At 37.9% G+C, this 20,507-nt stretch overlaps 12 protein-coding genes across 12 annotated transcripts; 5 read left to right on the forward strand and 7 right to left on the reverse strand. All coding sequences in view use genetic code 12, as the record gives it.

The window, feature by feature from the left end:
- Positions 1 to 469: 469 nt before the first annotated feature.
- CORT_0B05060 (Mot1 protein) lies at positions 470 to 6,334 on the forward strand (the record flags this gene model as incomplete). The annotated part of the gene is made up of 1 exon (XM_003867603.1): positions 470 to 6,334. One exon carries the CDS (start codon positions 470 to 472, stop codon positions 6,332 to 6,334), a length of 5,865 nt encoding a protein of 1,954 aa, XP_003867651.1.
- Positions 6,335 to 6,878: 544 nt separating this feature from the next.
- CORT_0B05070 (Rim2 mitochondrial carrier protein) lies at positions 6,879 to 8,030 on the forward strand (the record flags this gene model as incomplete). Its single annotated transcript, XM_003867604.1, has 1 exon — positions 6,879 to 8,030. The coding sequence occupies one exon, from the start codon at positions 6,879 to 6,881 to the stop codon at positions 8,028 to 8,030; it is 1,152 nt and encodes a 383-aa protein (XP_003867652.1).
- Positions 8,031 to 8,164: 134 nt separating this feature from the next.
- CORT_0B05080 (hypothetical protein) lies at positions 8,165 to 8,887 on the reverse strand (the record flags this gene model as incomplete). Its single annotated transcript, XM_003867605.1, has 1 exon — positions 8,165 to 8,887. One exon carries the CDS (start codon positions 8,885 to 8,887, stop codon positions 8,165 to 8,167), a length of 723 nt encoding a protein of 240 aa, XP_003867653.1.
- Positions 8,888 to 8,979: 92 nt separating this feature from the next.
- On the forward strand, positions 8,980 to 9,663 carry CORT_0B05090 (Med8 protein; the record flags this gene model as incomplete). The annotated part of the gene is made up of 1 exon (XM_003867606.1): positions 8,980 to 9,663. The coding sequence occupies one exon, from the start codon at positions 8,980 to 8,982 to the stop codon at positions 9,661 to 9,663; it is 684 nt and encodes a 227-aa protein (XP_003867654.1).
- Positions 9,664 to 9,727: 64 nt separating this feature from the next.
- On the reverse strand, positions 9,728 to 10,729 carry CORT_0B05100 (Gdt1 protein; the record flags this gene model as incomplete). Its single annotated transcript, XM_003867607.1, has 1 exon — positions 9,728 to 10,729. One exon carries the CDS (start codon positions 10,727 to 10,729, stop codon positions 9,728 to 9,730), a length of 1,002 nt encoding a protein of 333 aa, XP_003867655.1.
- A 460-nt stretch (positions 10,730 to 11,189) lies between these two features.
- Positions 11,190 to 12,665, reverse strand: CORT_0B05110 (Ndh51 subunit of nicotinamide adenine dinucleotide dehydrogenase complex I; the record flags this gene model as incomplete). The annotated part of the gene is made up of 1 exon (XM_003867608.1): positions 11,190 to 12,665. The coding sequence occupies one exon, from the start codon at positions 12,663 to 12,665 to the stop codon at positions 11,190 to 11,192; it is 1,476 nt and encodes a 491-aa protein (XP_003867656.1).
- A 279-nt stretch (positions 12,666 to 12,944) lies between these two features.
- CORT_0B05120 (hypothetical protein) lies at positions 12,945 to 14,657 on the reverse strand (the record flags this gene model as incomplete). The annotated part of the gene is made up of 2 exons (XM_003867609.1): positions 12,945 to 13,091; positions 13,140 to 14,657. The coding sequence occupies 2 exons, from the start codon at positions 14,655 to 14,657 to the stop codon at positions 12,945 to 12,947; spliced, it is 1,665 nt and encodes a 554-aa protein (XP_003867657.1).
- A 261-nt stretch (positions 14,658 to 14,918) lies between these two features.
- Positions 14,919 to 16,145, forward strand: CORT_0B05130 (Ktr2 mannosyltransferase; the record flags this gene model as incomplete). The annotated part of the gene is made up of 1 exon (XM_003867610.1): positions 14,919 to 16,145. The coding sequence occupies one exon, from the start codon at positions 14,919 to 14,921 to the stop codon at positions 16,143 to 16,145; it is 1,227 nt and encodes a 408-aa protein (XP_003867658.1).
- A 225-nt stretch (positions 16,146 to 16,370) lies between these two features.
- CORT_0B05140 (Qcr8 ubiquinol cytochrome c reductase) lies at positions 16,371 to 16,658 on the forward strand (the record flags this gene model as incomplete). Its single annotated transcript, XM_003867611.1, has 1 exon — positions 16,371 to 16,658. One exon carries the CDS (start codon positions 16,371 to 16,373, stop codon positions 16,656 to 16,658), a length of 288 nt encoding a protein of 95 aa, XP_003867659.1.
- A 74-nt stretch (positions 16,659 to 16,732) lies between these two features.
- Positions 16,733 to 17,785, reverse strand: CORT_0B05150 (Erg20 farnesyl pyrophosphate synthetase; the record flags this gene model as incomplete). Its single annotated transcript, XM_003867612.1, has 1 exon — positions 16,733 to 17,785. The coding sequence occupies one exon, from the start codon at positions 17,783 to 17,785 to the stop codon at positions 16,733 to 16,735; it is 1,053 nt and encodes a 350-aa protein (XP_003867660.1).
- A 206-nt stretch (positions 17,786 to 17,991) lies between these two features.
- Positions 17,992 to 19,254, reverse strand: CORT_0B05160 (Ebp2 protein; the record flags this gene model as incomplete). The annotated part of the gene is made up of 1 exon (XM_003867613.1): positions 17,992 to 19,254. One exon carries the CDS (start codon positions 19,252 to 19,254, stop codon positions 17,992 to 17,994), a length of 1,263 nt encoding a protein of 420 aa, XP_003867661.1.
- Positions 19,255 to 19,668: 414 nt separating this feature from the next.
- Positions 19,669 to 20,397, reverse strand: CORT_0B05170 (Rpl17b ribosomal protein L17; the record flags this gene model as incomplete). The annotated part of the gene is made up of 1 exon (XM_003867614.1): positions 19,669 to 20,397. The coding sequence occupies one exon, from the start codon at positions 20,395 to 20,397 to the stop codon at positions 19,669 to 19,671; it is 729 nt and encodes a 242-aa protein (XP_003867662.1).
- Positions 20,398 to 20,507: the final 110 nt, after the last annotated feature.

The raw sequence follows: 20,507 nt of genomic DNA on the forward strand, positions 1-20,507 counted from the left end.
AGTAGAGTATCTACCTACTAGAATAAATAAATACACGGGAAGCTCGCAAACTAAATGATGCAAAGAAAGAAGTTTACCACCATAAATAAAAAATATTTTGTTGAAGAAAAGAAAAGAAAAAAAACCCCCAAAAGGAAAAGGAAAAAATTTAGATGACTTTTATTCGTTGATTGTCTGATTGCGTGAATATATAAATAGATGATGAACGATAAAGAATTAAAACCAATGCACTTCGCACGATTTCTACAAAAAAACCTCAGTTTTGTCTTTTTTGTTTTTCGGTTTCCACAATTGATCAAATCTACACGACTTTCTACTTTTGCAGTCAAATTCGTATTTCCACATATATACGTAAATACAAAGCAAACAGTGTACTCGGCAGCACTTTACAGGGGAGGTCTATATTACAGCTGTTTTACTACACAGTGCTTCTTCCGCGTGCATATGGTATACTCAACAATTTGCCACTATGTCCAGATTAGATAGATTAGTTGTGCTACTAGAGACAGGGTCAACATCATTTATCAGAAATACGGCTGCTGACCAGCTATCAGACTTGGCCAAAGCTCATCCTGAGGATATTTTAAACTTGCTTGCCAGGGTGTGTCCTTTTTTTAAATCTCCTAAATGGGAAACTAGAATAGCTGCTGCACGAGCGTTTGGAGGAATTGTAAATAATGCACCATTATGGGATCCAAATTCACAAGAACAAATTAAACAAGAGAATGATGCTGAGACCTTGGTTAAAAGGGAAGTTGAGGATAGTCTAGCTTATGAGACAAAGAATTTTATTAAACAAGAGGCTCATGAGGAAGTGAAGATCAAAATTGAACAAGATTTAGAATTGAATAAACTAGATGACTCCATATCAAATTTGTTGCTGTTTAATAATTTTGATTTGAATGAATTGATTAAAAGTGGAACAACGTTATTGGCTTCGAAGTCAGATAATACTTTAAATTGTGATGACGAAGTTAGTGAGGATGATAGGACTCTAATTGGTAGGATAAAGAGACATAGAGCTAGTATACTACCGAAACAAGAATCACTTGATGCAGATGCAGATGCAGATGTTGAAAGCGCTGCAAATACTGGAGACTCGACTAAAATCAAAACTGAGCCTAGTTCCGACCCATTGATTAAGCAGGAGCCGTTATATGGATACGCAGATGAGTTAGTATCGTCTGATGCGTCTACACCAAACACTTCAAGGCCGCTGCTTGACACTCCTTCAAAACCGGTGTCGAGTGCTAGGTTAAAAGCTATACAGAAAAGAAAAGCTAAATTCAATGCCAAATCTGGTTCCAACAAATTGAAACAAGTGGATATCTCTCAAAGTTCTATATCCAGACAAATGGTTGAAAATGGCGATGTAATGGATATCGATTCTGATAATAATGGAAATACTCATCCACAGTTTGACTTGACTTCACAACAAGGTGGAGAAAAATTGGTTGTTGAAGCTAAAGTTGAAGAAATTTCACCTTTACTTTCGTTGCACAATAAGGTGACTGGTTTAATCTGGCTTTTTCAAGGTGTTTATGAGTTGTTATTAGCAGACTTGTTTGATGATAAATGGGAAATCAGACATGGGGCAGCATTGGGACTTCGTGAACTTATCAGAGTTCATGGTAAAGGAGCAGGAAGAATCATGAATAAGACTAAAGAAGAAAATGATCATAATAATGCTTTGACTTTGGAGGATTTGGCGGTTCGTTTATGCATCTTGTTTGTTCTTGATAGGTTTGGTGATTATGTTTCTGATACCGTTGTTGCACCCGTGAGAGAGTCCAGTGCACAAACATTAGCGGCACTTTTGATCCATTTGGATGATAAGACAGTGATTAAGACTTTTGATTGTTTATACACAATGACATTACAAGAAGGGTTACCACCACCAAAGTGTTGGGAAGCTAAACATGGAGGTATGTTGGGTGTTCGTTATCTTGTTAGTGTACGAACTGATGTTTTACTCAACAAGCCTGACATGTTTGATCGAGTGTTGAACATGGTTCTCCATGGGCTTCAAGAAAGCGATGATGATGTGCAGTCAGTCGCAGCATTGACTTTAACGCCCATCGCGTCGGAGGTTGTCTCGACGAGAAAAACTGTCATTCAATCGTTATTATCGGTAATTTGGGATTGTTTGGTTAATTTAAGGGATGATTTATCAGCTTCTATTGGGTCGGTTATGGATTTATTGGCAAAGTTGTGTAGCCATAAAGAAGTTATTGATATAATTCAACGTGATGCTGCTAAAGATGACAGATATTCTTTCAAGCACTTGGTGCCTAGATTGTACCCATTTTTGAGACATTCAATTACGAATGTGAGAAAAGCAGTTTTGAGAACCATCTTGGAATTCTTGTCAATAACAGAAGAGAATATCACAAAAACCTGGATTGATACAAAGACAATTAGACTTATTTTTCAGAATTTATTGGTTGAGCAAAACTCTGACGTTTTGCAATTGTCAATTACAGTTTATAGCAGGTTGTTGGAAGAGATTAACAAGTACAACATGGATTTGGACAATTTATTTGTTGTGCAGTCACTGGATTTATTGACCTTGACTTTGACACCAATTGGAATAGCAAGACTGAACTTCCAAATGGATACAAGATTGATAATGAGGCCATCAGGTCAAATGGTGGGTTCATTAGATGAGGATGAAGACAGTCGTCGTCGTCGCTTGAAGAAACGTGGCAGACAACAATCACAAGCACAAGAGCCAATTACAGTCGAAGATAATGGTATACCAATGGAAGATTTGAAAATTAATATTGATGCACCAGTGTACAAAGGAGATGTAATGCTCATTGGATTTGAGAAAATGATTGCTACTCGATGTGCTGCTGCTAGTGCTTTTGGTAAGACTTTAGTCTTAATAAAGGATCAAACTACTTTGAGCCAAGTACTTCAAAATTTATCATTGTATTTTGACTCGCCTTTTGAGACCTCCAGGTTATTAAGTGCTTTTATTGTTGAAGAATTTGCTACATCGGCAAAGGATCAGGAGCATAAGCCAGATGAAGCAACTATCGCAATACTTGCAGACACATTAACGTCAACACTTCAAAATCCAACCACACTACCATACTTTCGTGAGTTGATACCTTCACTCAAAGCTGTACGAACTTCATGTTTACAGTTGTTTGATTGTTTTGTTTCAACCGCTAGGTTATCACCATCGAAAATACCACAAATACCGATACTTGTACAAGGTGAAACTGATGCGGGTCCAAATGCGTTTACTTTAGAAAGTGCAGAAAAGATTACTGGTGATGTTTTCGAAAAATTAAAGAAGAGTTTATCGAATAATCACCGGTTGGTAGCAAATCAGGCATTGGAAGATGCCAAGCATAGAGTCACGCTTGCTGTTGATGAATGCAAAAGCTTGATAAATTCGAAAAGTACTGCTATCTTGGCATCTTATGCTGGTGCTGCTTTGGCTTTATCTGGTATACCAAAGAAGTTGAATCCAATCATCAAATCATTGATGGAAAGTATCAAGTTGGAGGATTCTCTCGTGTTGCAAAAGAAATCAGTGTTTTCAGTTGGTAGTTTAATCCGCCAATTGAATGAAACCGGCAAGAGAAATGTTGCTGATAAAATCATCAAGAATTTATGTGCATTTTTGTGCGTTGATACTGCTGAGGTGCCCGAGTTTCATCATAATGTTGGCTTCAAGACTAATATTCTATCATTACGAAAAGAAGAAGGGGCCAGTGATCATGCTGATGCGGCAGCTCATGAGAGAGCAGTTCATGAAGCAAGAATCAAACGTCGTGGTGCTTTGCTTGTACTTGAGGAGATAATACTCATCTACAAGGAAAACTTGTTCACTGAGGTGCCCAAGTTGAAGGAATTAATGATTGGGCCATTGAAAGAATTGGCCACGTCGAATAGTGACGAAATAGTCAGGGATGAATTTAAAGGACAGAGTATAATTGATGCTTTGGGTATACTTAAGGCATTATTGCCCAAAATTGACAAATCATTACATCCTGAAATTACTGAGCATTTGGAGCTTTTGTTACCAGGATTAAAGTCAGAGTACTCTGTTTTCCGTTATTCAACTGCTAAATGTTTTGCCACGATATGTTCAGTTGCTCCAACTAAAGCATTTACGTTTTTAGTTAATTCAATCTTGCCAATGTTGAAGAATGCCGGCAGCATAATTGAAAGACAAGGAGCTATTGAAACCATATATCATATTTCTGCTGTAATGGGTGCTAGCATTTTACCCTACGTTATGTTTTTAATTGTGCCAGTATTGGGAAGAATGAGTGATTCTGATCATGATGTACGAGTACTTGCTACTACTACATTTGCCTCAATCATTAAATTGGTACCATTGGAAGCTGGTATTCCTGATCCCGAGGACATGCCACAAGAGTTATTGGAAGGTAGAGAAAGAGAACGTGATTTCATATCACAAATGATGGATCCAACGAAGATTAAATCTTTTGATTTACCAGTATCAATTAAAGCAACATTGCGTAAGTATCAACAAGAAGGTGTTAATTGGTTGGCTTTTTTGAACAAGTACCATTTACATGGAATATTATGTGATGATATGGGGTTAGGTAAGACATTACAGACTATCTGTATCATCTCCTCGGATCATCACATTAGAGCCGAAAAGTATGCCGAGACTGGTGCCGTCGAATATAGGAGATTACCGTCGTTGGTGATTTGTCCACCATCCTTGACTGGTCACTGGGAACAAGAAATTAATCAGTATGCACCATTTATGAAGGTGTTAGTTTATGCTGGTAATCCAAGTATCAGAACGCCATTGAGAAGTCAATTACCCCATGTGGATGTTGTTGTCACATCATATGATGTTTCTCGTAATGATGTCGAGTATTTGAGCTCATTGGATTACAATTATTGTGTCTTGGATGAGGGCCATATCATCAAGAATGCAAATTCCAAACTTTCAAAATCAGTAAAACAAATTCGAGCTGAACATAGATTGATCTTATCTGGTACGCCGATTCAAAACAATGTATTGGAATTGTGGTCGTTATTTGATTTTTTAATGCCCGGATTTTTGGGTACAGAAAAAGTTTTCCATGAGAAATTTGCCAAACCAATTGCAGCAAGTAGGAATAGTAAGACATCATCCAAGGAACAAGAAGCTGGTGCATTGGCACTTGAATCTTTACATAAGCAAGTGTTGCCATTTATGTTGCGTCGTCTTAAAGAAGACGTTCTTTCTGACTTGCCACCAAAAATCATCCAAGATTATTATTGTGAGTTAAGTGAGTTGCAAAAGAAGTTGTATAAGGACTTTGCCAAAAACGAAAAAGAGAGTATCAAGAATGATGTATCATCGGCTGAAAAGGAGGGTAAGACACATGTATTCCAAGCGTTGCAATATATGAGAAAATTATGTAATCATCCAGCATTGGTTGTATCACCAAACCATCCCAAATATGTTGATGTTGAAAATTTCCTTGCTTCAAGAAATTCGCAGTTGAGAAATATTGAGCATTCACCAAAATTGCAATCATTAAGAACTTTATTACTAGAGTGTGGAATTGGAACTCAAGATTCTGATTATGGCAAATCGAAGCAAAAGAAAACCAATGATGCGCTTATGCCTCTTGAAGGGGTCATTTCAGAACATCGTGCTTTAATCTTCTGTCAATTAAAGGATATGTTGGATATTGTTGAAAATGACTTGTTAAAGAAATACCTTCCCTCAGTGACGTACATGAGATTGGATGGTAGTACAGATCCAAGAAATCGTCAAGCTATTGTACGTAAATTCAATGATGATCCGTCAATTGATGTGTTACTTTTGACTACTAAAGTTGGTGGTTTAGGTTTGAATTTAACTGGTGCTGATACTGTCATCTTCGTTGAACATGATTGGAATCCAATGAATGATTTACAGGCAATGGATAGAGCTCATAGGTTGGGTCAGAAAAAGGTTGTTAATGTCTATCGATTGATCACTAAGGATACCCTTGAAGAAAAGATTATGGGTTTACAGAAATTCAAAATGAATATTGCTTCAACTATTGTCAACCAGCAAAATGCCGGGTTACAATCAATGGATACGAATCAATTGTTGGACTTGTTTGATGTTGATGATAGTGGAGTTAAGATGGAAGAGGGTTTTAATAATGATGACAGTGGAGCAAATGGAAATGGAAATGGACCAGGCCTCGGAAATAGTGGTGCCAACGTGACAGAGGAACTTACTGGTGGTTTGACTGGTAAAGCAGCTGGTGCTGTTGGAGAATTGGCTGAATTGTGGGATGAGAAACAATATGAAGACGAATACAATCTTGACAATTTTATCAAAACATTGAAGTAACTGTTATAGCAAAAGAGGACTTTGTAAATATATAGATGATCACTTAATGAACACTTTGCATATTATAGATCAATAGTTGTGCTGTGGGTTTAGTAATCTCGTGAACTCTATTTGTGGAAGGTTTACGCTACCAGATCATGAGATGGGCCCGATGAGCCACTAAGTAAGTCAAAATACAAAGTAAATTCTTTTGTAGCCCATTTCTGTGGCTGGTGTTTTAAAGAAGTGTCAAAATTGAACATTTGATACACCTCATTGACACACATTTTGAAATAAATGTAGAACTTATTTTCAAGACTTTTGTAGTATGGCATTTTAAATTTTTCACTAGTATAATTTTTTTTTTATTGCCAAAAGGAGCATTGAAAGAACCCTAGGTCACACAAATCACACACATACCCTAGATACGAGTAGATACAGGTTTACTAGATTACCACTATATATCTAGATATTACTCGTTAATTTTTTCGACTTATCCATTTGCGCATAGTTCATCAATTTTGTTCCAAACAGCTGTACCTTCCCATTATTTAGCAATCACACGATGGCCCTATCTCCCAAAGATCAAGATAAACTAAGAAGTTTGGAAAGAGATGCCGAAGAAGCATATAAATACATGGCTTCCGATGAGCAGTCATCTACATTCAAAGATAAGGAACTAATATATGAGCTTGATGCAGCAGCTCCGAAACATATTACATCCACAAGAATCACTAGATCCGAAATAAAAGAGACTAAACCGTGGGTACATTTCGTTGCTGGAGGAATTGGTGGTACTGTAGGTGCAGTTATCACATGCCCACTTGATGTTGTCAAGACAAGACTACAATCTGATGTATACCATAATGTTTACAACACTACTGTCAAATCTGGGAACCCTATAAAACAAGCGTTTCAGCATTTAGCAGAAACTGGAAGTGCATTAAGAGGAATGTATGTCAATGAAGGGGTAAGGTCATTGTTTAAAGGTCTAGGACCAAATTTAGTTGGTGTAATACCGGCTAGATCAATTAATTTCTTCACATATGGAGCCACTAAGGACTTTTTGATACGAAATTTTGGAACTTCAACTAATAATGAAAAAACTGAACAAACTTGGATGCATTTGGTTTCCGGTATAAATGCAGGATTTGTAACTTCAACGGCAACAAACCCCATTTGGTTGATTAAAACAAGACTACAATTGGATAAATCCAAACTGAAAATATACAAAAATTCATGGGATTGTTTAAAACATGTTGTTAAAAATGAAGGTTTTTTCAGTTTATATCGAGGATTAAGTGCATCCTACTTGGGTGGAATTGAAAGTACGATACAATGGGTGTTATATGAACAAATGAGAATGTTTATAAACAAGAGATCATTAAAAATCCATGGAACTGATCCAACAAACAAAACTACTAAAGATCACATTATGGAATGGTCAGCTAGATCAGGAGCTGCTGGGTTAGCCAAGTTTTTGGCCAGTTTGATAACGTATCCTCATGAAGTTGTTAGAACAAGGTTAAGACAAGCGCCATTAGAAAGTACTGGTAAACCAAAATATACGGGATTGATTCAATGTTTCAAATTGGTGTTCAAAGAAGAAGGGTTTGCCAGTATGTACGGTGGTTTAACGCCTCACTTGCTTAGAACTGTACCTAATTCAATTATTATGTTTGGAACGTGGGAATTAGTTGTGAGATTGTTGTCATGAGAGCAGAAGAGAGCGTAAAGTCTGTCTTTTGGTACCTGTACATATATACCTTTTTTTTTATTGCTTTGCTGGATTTTTCTTAGCCATGTATGTATTTATTGGGGTTTGCTTGTAAATAGATGGAATTAATAGATCTACCCATATTTCACTTTTTTCATATCTGGTTCATCATCTAGTTTCTTTTCTTCCTCCAGTTCTGCTGATGATTCATCTTCGTCGGAATTTGAGAGATAGTGCTGTTGCTCTGAATAAGTCTTAATTGTTGAAGGGGTCTGGAAAGATGCCTCACTTGAATCACCTTTTATTTTCTTTGGCTTTTCGGTATTTTGAACCAATTTGTAAAACTTTGGTGGCTTTCCAGGGGGCAACTTGACATTCAATTCTTTAATAACTGGATCCGGTTCATAATGAGTCTTATTTCGTAGTGGAATTGTCAAATTATCTAACTTCACCTCAATATCTTCATCAAGATTGGTTGCGTTGGGGACTTTTCCTAATGGGTTTAGCTCCGGATTGAAATATATCGATTTTCCACCCCATAATTTATTCTTCAGCTTCAAATTGGTTCGATCGTGCTTTTCATTATCCTCTAGAAACTTCCTTATCTTTGCCTTATGCAATCCGTTTTTTTCAATAAATGCCCAATCTTCCTTTAAAGATTTCAAATAGTCCTCATCTCGACCTGATTTTGATTCTTTTGTCTCTAGATTCTTAATTTTATTGAATAGCTGTATTGGATCTGTATTCTTAAGTTTCTCCAATTTATGTTGATGCTTCTGCCGCTGCTGTATTTTAGATTGTTGCTTCCTTTCGTTTTGTTTAAACTCTTGCGCTAGACTCCAATTGCCTCTAATCATCGTTGCTGATGTCGGTTTCAAACAGCGGTTCCAAACAAACTAAAAAAATAAAAGTAGCAGTTATTATATCACAGTAACACCTACTCTACACAATGAATCACACACCTGTACCTTCAACTCCAACAGCTCCAGTCCAATTAGACTTTAGTCAAATACCACTAGACGCTCTTGAATCCATTCGTAATAGACTTAATCAAATCCATGTCTCACTACGAAAGCTATCGGACCAAATTAATGCCCACAACAGACATCCCACCAAAATCAAGTTACCTACATTTACACACTTTCAAAACCAATTTCAAGTTCTTATAACTCAACTAACTTCAATTGCCAATGTGTTGTATAACAATGAGGAGCTCCTTTTGAGAACAAACGTTTATCCTACGATAAACTTCCCAACAAGTCAACATGAAGGGTTGTTAACTACTTTATTACGAAAGAAGGCACTTCCGGAAGTGGATGAGTGGATCAACTCGTCAATAACGACAATTGAAAAATTACAAGAAAAGGGGCCGGTGGATTTCGAGAAAGAAGACGAATATGTGGCTTGGAGTCTCATGAAGATGCAGGAGTTACGCGATGAATTTCAATTCTATGGCTTCCATACCGTGGAAGAGTTGGAATACATAGAAACTCCCGAAGGCAAATCAGAAGCCAAGCTGAAAAAAGTGGAAGAAAACGCCAGAGAAGAAGCTGAAAGCAAGATCACGCGTGGTGGTAAGAAAGGATTACATCCGAATCAAGTCATGAGATACCTATGTCAAGGACAGACATGAGTTAAACTACAAAAAGTACACAATCAAGGATCTCTCTATATAAATAAAACTGTATAAACCTTGCTTAGTTCTCAACATTATAATATGCATCGTAAAAGTACAAGATCGAAAATACAAAAAATGCAATAGCACCTCCCAAGGTAACGTTCCTCATTGATATCTTTTTAGCCAAAAGCTTTCCTCCGAGACAAGCAGCAGCAGTACATAGTCCATGCCCTATGATAGCCCCAAAAATAACATACCAGTACTCAGATCCAGCAGCCATGGCAATTGTAGCAATTTGAGACCTGTCTCCCCATTCCCCCAAGAAAGTCATTACAAAAACTTGGATCCAAACAGGTGTAAATATGAATGATGCTAAATTTTGTAATTGATGGCTAACTTCACCAAGTTTAGAATGTTTAGTGTTCTGACTGGAACCTATACCACCTTCAATGTCGTTCAACTGTGAATTAATCTTGCTTGAGGCAATTTCCTCCTCTACTTCAGCAAGTTCCTCCTCTACCCCTAGATCTTTAGACATGCTTAGCCCTTCTCTAAGTAACTTTGCTCCAAATACGACGAATAAAACAGCTGCTAGGAACTGAGTGACGCGTTGTGATATCAAAGTTGGTAATGCATGACCGACGATACCTGACAAAACTGTCATTACCACTAATGAAGCAAATGCCGCGGTAAATACAATAACTCTTGAGTTTCTCATAGCCATTAAAGCAGCAATAAGGAATGTCTTGTCTCCTATCTCTGAGACAACAATCATTGATACTGACATAATAAATGCGTCATAATTTTGAGCCTCGGGAGCTTCCGCAGAAGTTGCATCGCCAATAGCAGTGCCTGCCTCCTGGTACGGATTCAATGGTTGTTTCATATGATCAGGGGTTGGATGGTTATCTTCGTCCTCCAATGGTTTGACTCCCAATTTGTTGTTGGATTTATCATGGCCAATCGTTGCTTCATCGTTTGATATCACGGCAGCACCAACAGAGTAGTCCTCGTTGACTACCGCAGCTAGAATAGTTGCAGATATATGTGCTAGTGGTAAAACAAATTTTTGGTATTTCATTTCTGTATTCTTCGGAGTTTAATCTTGTGCCTTAGATGAAGAACGCGTTTAGTATTACGTTCAGATTGAGGCTATTAATAGTGGTTGAAGGCTTCAAATGGAATAAGCCACAGAATTCAGGCCGATTCTTGTCGCTAGGTATATGATACAGAAAAATAGTCAAAACTGAACTCAAGTGCTATCTTTCTTGGTACAAAGTAGGCGTTGCTAAAAAAATTTTGATCTGTTGGCGCAGAAAGAGAGATTTCAGAAAATCTTCGCTCACCATTTTGCTCCGTCTTTGTGTTTTGCTATCATGAGCAATGCAACAACTCGCCTATGTTACTGCGTTCAAATAATTCAGCCACGTCACTCTAAAGAAGTGCTGCTACCTGTCTACACGAGAACACATATAGACCTAAGCTGTATAATTATATTCTTTTTTGGCTAGATATAAATAAGGAAATCAAGATATACTCGCTTAATGACCGTGTGGTATAGGATTGTCAACAACAACACCATCTTTGACTTTACCTTCATCAATCCATCCACCGTATTGGACTGGTCCCAAATCTGCATGCTTCTTTTGATATTCATTTATTCTATCAACCATTACAGGTCTGAATGATTTAATTAAACCTTGAACTGGCCATGCGGCAGCATCACCAAGAGCACAGATGGTGTGACCTTCAATCTCCTTAGTTAATTCAAAAATCATATCAATTTCCCTTTCAGTAGCTTGGCCAGTTTGGAATCTATCCATCATCCTTTGTAACCAAGTAGTTCCTTCACGACATGGGGTACATTGACCACATGATTCGTGTTTGTAGAAATGGGAAAATCTTTGAATAGCTCTTATTATATCGGTTTGTTTGTTCATAACAATAACTGCTGCAGTACCCAAACCTGATCCTACATCCCTCAATGCATCGTAATCCATCAAAACTGTGTCACAGGTTTCTTTTGGCATGATTGGAACTGATGAACCACCAGGTACAACACCCAACAAGTTGTCCCAGCCTCCCTTGATACCACCACAGTGCTTTTCTAGTAATTCTTTTAATGGTATAGACATTTCCTCTTCCACCGTACATGGCTCGTTTACATGTCCCGATATACAGAACAATTTTGTACCAGAGTTTCTTTCACGACCCAATGCGTCGAACCATGCTCCTCCTCTCCTTAAAATAGTTGGTGCAACTGAAACTGTTTCGACATTGGCGACAGTTGTAGGTCTTCCAAATAAACCCACCCCAGCTGGGAATGGTGGCTTCAATCTTGGTTTACCTGCTTTACCCTCGATGGATTCAATCAAGGCAGTCTCTTCACCACAAACGTATGCACCCATACCTCTGTGTACATATATATCAAAATCATATCCAGATCCACATGCATTTTTACCAATTAAACCAGCCTTGTAAGCTTCATTTATGGCATTTTGTAGTATAACAGTCTCATTGTAAAATTCTCCTCTGATATAAATATAAGCAGCAGTAGCATTCATAGCTCTACCTGCCAATAAACAACCTTCGACTAACTTATGAGGGTCTTTTCTGATAATTTCTCTATCTTTACATGTACCTGGCTCACCTTCATCAGCATTGACAACCAAGTATCTGGGTCCCACATTCTTCTCCCATCCAGGTGGGTTCATAAAAGACCATTTCAATCCCGATGGGAAACCTGCACCCCCTCTTCCTCTTAATCCAGACTTTTTCATTTCGTCGATGATCCATTTGTCACCCTTTAAAATGATTTCTTTTGTCTTGTACCAATCTCCCATCTTTTGTGCTGATTTCAAATCATGACCATAATTTCCATAAAGGTTTTGGAAAATACGATCTTGATCCTTCAATCCTCCATGGTGTCTATTTGGATTTACGGCTGGATCTGCAGTGGTGGCCAATCCACGAATAGAAGCCAACTGGCGTGGCCTTATTTTGAAATTGCGAAGCATGTAATAGTATATGTGTACTCTATTTGAAAGAATATAGTTGTTCTAAACAAAGCAATGAAGATTGTGTATGACTTCAATCAGTGGTACCTTACTTTGTCGTATTAATGTTGAAGAAACACCCAGTTGATTATGCTTTGATATTCAATATGCTTTTTTTAAAAAAAATTGCATTAAGTTTTGCTTAACTATACGAATAGTTTTTATGTCATTTTTTCCTTACTTTAGTAAAAGGGATTTCATCGCATTCTATTGGGTGAATTTAGAATTTGGTAGCGCTTGCTAATCAGTTTGGTCCATACAAAGCTTTGCAATTTCAACGACTGCGTTACGAATAGAAACAGAGCTAATGTTGTTGTGGTTCTCAAGCAAGTTTCCGACTGCTATGCTGGGCATTTTACTGACACGTCGACAACTCAATTCATTTTGCTACAATGGTTAGTAATGTGATAACATTCAGAGGTGATTTGCACATACATGACAAAATTTGGCAATTAGTTGCAACAGTGATGCTATATCGAGCTTACTTAAGTCTCCTTTGTCGAGTTTGAGTCTTTCGAGGCTCATTGTCAAAACGTTTTCTATTTCGATGACACTAGGACTTCCAAATTCAAAGACCCTGACAGCCCTATCCACCACTGCTGCATCCATACTGCTAATCATATTTGTTGTTGCAATGACTATCAAGTTCGGAAATACCTTCAAGCGGTCCAAGTATGTGATAAAAATGTTGACGATTCTCAATCCGTCAGAAACCTCGTTGTTGCCGACCAACTTTTCCCTACTTGTGGCAATAGTCTCCAACTCGTCCAACAATAGAAACACAAAAGACAGAGGATGACGAAGTAGTAATTGCTCAATCGATGAAAGTAGTGACAGAAGCTTTTTGGGAGACTCGCCGAAATACTTTGAAAAGATCTCACCAGTGGAGAATTCTAAAATCACGGCTGGAACATACGTACCAATTCTCTGTTTTACAATAGCAAGTTTTTGAAAGAGAGCTTTAGCGAGTGATGTTTTACCCGTACCAGGCATCCCTTCCAAGATTAGAAAGTTGCCCATTTTAAGGTGAAGTGTTGCCGACTTCAATATGGTTTTGCAGCAGTTCAAAATTGACTGCTTGAATTTTGCACCCAAAATTATATCTTCCCAGCTGTATAATAAATCCTCGTGCGGGAGCCTTAAAACCTTGAAAGCTAGGTTGGTCGCTGTCATTATTTCATCAACCATATTATTCACCTCGTCAAAAGCTTTTAAACTAGGCTCCTTTTCAATCAAGAGATTCCGTCCAAGCTCTGCTTCAGTGATTCCAATAAAAGATGCCTCTTCAAATTGTTGCGTCATATCATCCACAGTAAGATCTAAATTTAGATAGGATGAAACGTACCAGTTTTCGACTTGGGTTGGTATCGAGTAAAAGTTGAATTGCAATTGCGTTGAATCGTCAATTACAACGACTTCAGAAGTAGCCTTTCTTCTGCGCATTTCCTCGAAAAGCTTGCTAGCTGGTGAATTTGGAATCAACATTTTCTGAGTCGTAGCAAATAAAGAAGTGACAGCAAATTTTGTTTTGAGAATTTGCTCGACTTCGGTTGAGAGCAGAATACTTCTATGGGTAATTGTGCTGGATTCCTTGTACCAGTGAGTTGGAACTAACTTGATTATACACCCGTTAACTATGGCATCCAGTATTGGGGTTGATACCTCAGTCAAATGATTTTCAAAATATAGTTTTGCAAACTTCTCTGAAGAAATTAGTGTACAATCAGTCTCTTCCTTGAACAACATAGATCTCTCTACCTTTTTTGTACCAACATTCAACGGTTTGTCAATCTGAATTTCTTGGTTACAATTTCGTAAATAGTTAATTAAGAGTGTCACCAAGACGCCTGGTAAAGCAAGAAAACAATGGTTTGGGTCTCTCCCCTCATTGACTTCATAACATTTTAGTGCCAACCAAGGTTGGAGGCAACATTCAAATGTTACTGTTGTCATTTTATGAAGTGGTGGTAAGAAAAAGTGGTTGCCAATTTTTTTTGCAAAAATATTACATTCCATGGAATGCAAGACTTCTTGTAGAGATTACTTACGGTAATCAGAATTGTATCACCTCTAATCAAGTTTTATAAGGCACCGCAGCTGTATTGGCAACTCTTTTGTTGTTAGCATTCGAGCCGCATTTTTCCCCATACAAAAGCTTTCACAAAGTTGTTGATACAAATTTGATTTTGTAGATCCACCTAATCAAAGCTGAAGATGTTCAGAATTTCAGCAGCATTGATAGTTGCAGCAATTGTCATTAATTACTATTTTGTACTCGTGTATAAGCTGCAAAGTCTGCTACAGAACGAGGTCACCTACACTTATAATCCACTCGCAAAAGGGCAACCCAAGCTAGCATCCAATTCATATCTACGAAAACATTACCCACCTCGAAATTTGGAGCAAATTGGAAAGGAAAATGCTACTATGATAATGCTTGTACGCAACGGAGAGCTCGAAGGAGCGCTTTCCTCTATGAGGTCTTTGGAGGATAGGTTCAATCGAGAGTACAAATATCCGTGGGTTTTTATGAACGATGAACCATTTGATGAGGAATTTGTCGAAAAAACAAGTCTAATGGCGAGTGGTAAGACTTATTATGAGCTTGTTCCAGCGGATCACTGGCAGCCTCCGTCATATATAAATAGAACCAAGTTGGATGAAAACTTGAACACTTCAACAAGTGTACTTTATGGATTTCTGAGGTCGTACAGAAACATGTGCCACTTTTACTCCGGGTTCTTTTACAAACAAGAACGATTGTTGAACTATGATTGGTACTTTAGAGTTGATCCTGATGTTGAGTACATGTGTGATTTTCAATATGATCCATTTCAACTACTACGAGAGAATAGCAAAATCTATGGATTCGTCATTGCCATAACCGAATTCGAGAACACCATCCCAACCCTTTGGCAAAATGTTGAAGCTTTTATGGAGAAACATCCTCATCTACTCCATCCTAACAATGCCCTTGATTTCCTAACAACTCACGAAACTTCAATTACTCATTACATGTCATTTACTGAATCTGCATCGAGGTACAACTTGTGTCATTTCTGGTCAAATTTTGAAATTGGAAACCTAAACTTTTTCCGTAGTGAAGCGTATGAGACATTTTTCAGGCATTTGAGTGAAGCAGGAGGTTTCCACTATGAGAGGTGGGGCGATGCTCCAGTACATTCAATTGGTGTTTCCCTTTTAGCCGACAAAAATCAGATTCACCACTTTGAAGATATTGGGTACTACCATGCGCCATTCTTAGCATGTCCTCATTCAGAAGATATTATTGCTTCTAAAAGGTGTATTTGCAAGCCAAGAGATGCACATTATGACATGAATCGTACAATCGATGTCAACGCCCATAGCTGTTTGTCCCGATGGTGGAAATACGGAGGAGGAAAATCATTTTTAAATGAAGCCGATTATCATAGATGGTAACATAGATGGTAACATAGACTATATAACTCGACAATATAGAACTGAACCTTTAGACTTCTAGGAATGCTAGATACTATGTTATCATTCCTGTACATAAACATTTTTTCGTCCAATGACAGTGTTGAAATTTTGTATTATTATTCAGTCGCACGGTAAAGAAAATTTAATACTGGGAGACAGCTTTTTCATCACATCTTTGGGACAACAAACTAACTGTTAATAAACATGGCAGGTCCACCACATCCACATGCATACATGGGCTGGTGGGGAGCTATTGGCTCCCCTAAGCAAAAGTACATTACTCAGTACACCATCTCACCATACGCTGCTAAGCCATTGAAAGGTGCTGCTTATAATGCTGTTTTCAACACATTCAGAAGAGTCAAGAATCAATTCTTGTACGTTGCTATTCCAGCTGCTATTGTATATACTATCTTTGACAAGGCAGAAAGCTACAATGAGTACTTGTACACCAAAGATGGAAGAGAAGAATTGGATAGAGTCAACGTATAGACGTTATGTTGAGCTAAAAACTAAATACATATTTTGAAAACCGATTGACATATATTATCTTGTAGAAAGTATGCCTATTTGGATCTCTTATAGACCTTGTTCAAAAATGCAGTCAAGACATCCTTTTTCAAGCCTCTTGACTCGTCAATTTGACCAATATGTTGTCTCAATTTTTGTACAGTTGATTCTTCGTAATCGTGATAAATCTTTTCAATGCCCATATCTTTAAACAATTGTTTACACCTGGCTTCTGACTCGTCATCTTTCTTTCCGTAGTTGTTGTCCAATAATTTTCTTTGTTCTGGGGTTGCATGCAACAATGCTTGGTTAACCACCCAAGAACATTTGTTGTCCTTGATATCAGTTCCGATTTTTCCAATTTGTTCGGGAGTTCCAAAACAGTCTAAAAAGTCATCTTGAATTTGGAAATACTCACCAAGAGGAATTAAAACATCCTTGACTTGTCTCAAGTCTTTTTCATCATTGATTCCTGACATGTACATAGCCAAAGCAACGGGTAAGTAAAATGAGTAGTATGCAGTCTTAAAAATAACAATGAATGAGTGCTTTTCCAAGGAGAACTTGTCCAAATCAACGTGTTCTTCATCGGCGGTTACTAAGTCTAACAATTGACCCAATTCAGTTTGGAAAGTTACCTCATGGAACAAATCCAACAAGTCTACATAGTAGGAATCTTGACGGAAATGCTTTCTCAAAATTTCGTAAATAGCACCATCTAGCATGAATGAGTCATTAATGGCGATGTTTCCAACACCTTCCTTCAAATACCAGCATGGCTGTCCTCTTCTAGTTTTCGACTGATCCATCATATCATCAGCAACTAAAAAGTATGCTTGTAACAATTCAATTGCCCATCCCAAAATTGCAACCTTTTTGTAGGTCTCATCATCCAACATGTCGGCTGTGGTGTTGTTCAAAATGGCATATGTGTCCACTACTGATAAACCACGATTCAATTTTCCACCAGGAGTATTATAGTTTAAATTGTTTTTGAACCAGGTAATTGCCTCTTGGGGCATCTTGTAGGAAACGAGAATACCCGTCAATTCATCGACAATTCCTTCGAATACTTTGATAAATCTGGACCTTGCTGCTTCTTTAGACATGGTCGTAGTTGTATGGTTTCGCAGGGTGGTCGACTGTTTGAAAAATTTAATAAAATTTAAACGACGCGAATTTTACGAGAACTGACCAAATTTCACACTGCAAGCCTTTGCAAAAAACAGAGGGAAAACTATTGCATAATATAACTTCTTGTAATGGTGAGAGGTTTTTGGCACCAGCCGCTTATGTAAAAATGTCTATACACATACTACCTCCTGGAACGTTTACTTTTTCCTGGTCTTGCAGACTTACCCTTCATCTTTTTGCTTGAAAATCCAGAAATATCAGCAGATGATGCAGCATCATTCTTTCTTGATCCACTCTTTTTACCACCTTGTCCATACTTGGCGTTTTTGGCCATTCTCTTTCCGTTGACCTTTCTCCTCTTGTTATCAGCACCGCCACCGCGTCCTGAATTTTCTTCTTTCGTGGCTTCTTCCAAAGCTATTTGGAAATCATCATCGTTACTAATCTCATTGGCGCCTCTCTTCTTTTTCAAGCTCTTTATCTTTTCCAAGGTTTCTTTCTTCTGTTTGGCTCTTTGTTGCAAAGTTTCGTGCTGCACTTGTTTACCAAATTTCTTCAACTGTCTTTGTTTCTTTGCATCTTCTGACGCCTTCTTGTTGGCAGCCTCGCTCAACAATTTTGTCTTTAACTTGTCCATATGTTCATCACTCTTGACCATTTCTGCAAAGTAATCGACTGGACGTGAGAATGGAACCTTGAGTTTGAGCAAAGTGGTTCTTGCTTGTTTGACTGCATCCAAACCTTGTTTGTAAAAGGCTAATTCCCTTTCGGTATCATCATATATATCCTTGATTTGTGATTCAGCATTTTCAACGCTAGTGACAGATTGATGTTCGGTGAATGGATGCTTTTCCCATGGAAGCTGAATTCTTGCCAATGATTCTCTTAAAGCTGCCATATTATTTATCGTAAGCTTGGTGTGTGGCACGATGTCAGCATCGGAATCATATTCCACGTCAGACAAAGGAACATCTTCTTGAATTTCTTCGTCTTCCTTTTCTTCTTCCTCTTCTTCATCTTCGTCTTCCTCTTCTTCATCTTCATCTTCATCTTCATCTTCATCTTCATCACTTCCATTGATATCACTTTCGCTCTCACTTGCAGCTAATTTTTCCAAGTCTAACTCGTTATCTTCATCTTCTTGAGCATCCTCTTCCTCCTCGTCTGAAGCATCCTCTTCTTCCAATTGAGCTTCCAACTTCTTTACTCTTCGAAGCTCTTTTTTTGATAATGCACTACTCTTGTACTCATCTGGTTCACTACCGATATTTTTCAAAATAGGTTTAGGCACAACAGCTGGTGTGATCTTCTGCTCCTTTTGATTAAGTTTTGAATCCTTTACCTCGACATTGCTCTGGTTCTTGTTGTTTTTTGAGCTTAACGATTCTTCTTTATTTTGTGACTTATGATGCTTAAGTTGTTGTTTTAATGTACCTCTACCCATTTTCTGAGTTGGCTCTATGACTTGGAGAATAGTATAATGGTATAAGAGATGCCTTCAAAGAAAAATTAATTTGGAGCGATGAGGACGTGAAAGGGCGCTACCGGCTCACATTAAACTACTCACTAAAGTGTAGAGCTCATATCATTACTTAATGCAGTTGTCTTCAATTATTAAAGGGATTGATAACTACTTTGTATGGAGCAAATATCAGGTTGCTACATTCCAGTAAAAGTTAAATTATCAGTTCGTATCGACTCTCACATACTCTACAGTAAAATTTTACTACAATTCTTCATCTAAATCGAACTCGTCCAAACATTGCAGGTCTTTTATTAACCTTGTATTAAATGTACAAACTTTACCTAAAGAAGTTTCATTCCTCACCCTCTCTTAAACACAGCTTCACTTTCAAACTTAAGCTGAAGCAGTCAATCTTCTTTGTGAAGCCAATCTTCCTCTTTGTCTAGCATTTAATCTGACAACCTTCTTGTCGGTGGCTTTTTCAACAACATCATCTTCTTCAGTCAAGGTCAATTCAATGTGGGAAGGACTTGATTGGTAAGCGTTTATTCTACCATGAGCTCTGTATGTTCTTCTTCTTTGTTTTGGGGCTTGGTTGACTTGGATATGGGAAATGGTCAATTTTTCAGTGTCTAATCCCTTAGCTTCAGCGTTGGCTTGAGCGTTTCTCAACAAGTCCTTGATGAAGTTAACGGATTTAGCTGGCCATCTAGCTTTAGTAACACCAAATTCTTTACCTTGACCGGTTCTACCAATAGAGTGGTTGAATCTTCTAAATGGAATAGCTCTTTGGTGGTCCAAGACTTGGTCCAAGTATTGTTGAGCTCTGGTCAATTTCCAACCGTTGATGGCTTGTGCGGTTTCTCTGGTGTTCTTGAATGAAACTCTCAAGTAAGATCCACGAGCAGATGCTGATTTAGCTGGGTTGGATGGGGTGGCAGCGTAACGAACCATTGTTGATGTGTTTGATAAGTTTGTTGTAATGGAACTACTATCAGTTGAAAATTTTAATATTGGTGGGACTTTTTTTTTCTTCACATTCGCTGCACTGTTAGTGTCAAAGGTAGTTTGTTTAACTATATGGATGGTAGCACTATGGAACATTATTTTTCTTTTGCTCATTTGTAATTAGGGTTACAGCCCTCGAAACAATCATTTTTCATTTTCTCAACTATGTGTTATGCAAAAGCTGAAGACTTAGTCGAATGTTAATTGAATACATCGTGTTTCAA

This window comes from Candida orthopsilosis (assembly GCF_000315875.1).
Source record: "Candida orthopsilosis Co 90-125, chromosome 2 draft sequence".
Lineage (NCBI taxonomy): Eukaryota > Fungi > Ascomycota > Pichiomycetes > Serinales > Debaryomycetaceae > Lodderomyces > Lodderomyces orthopsilosis.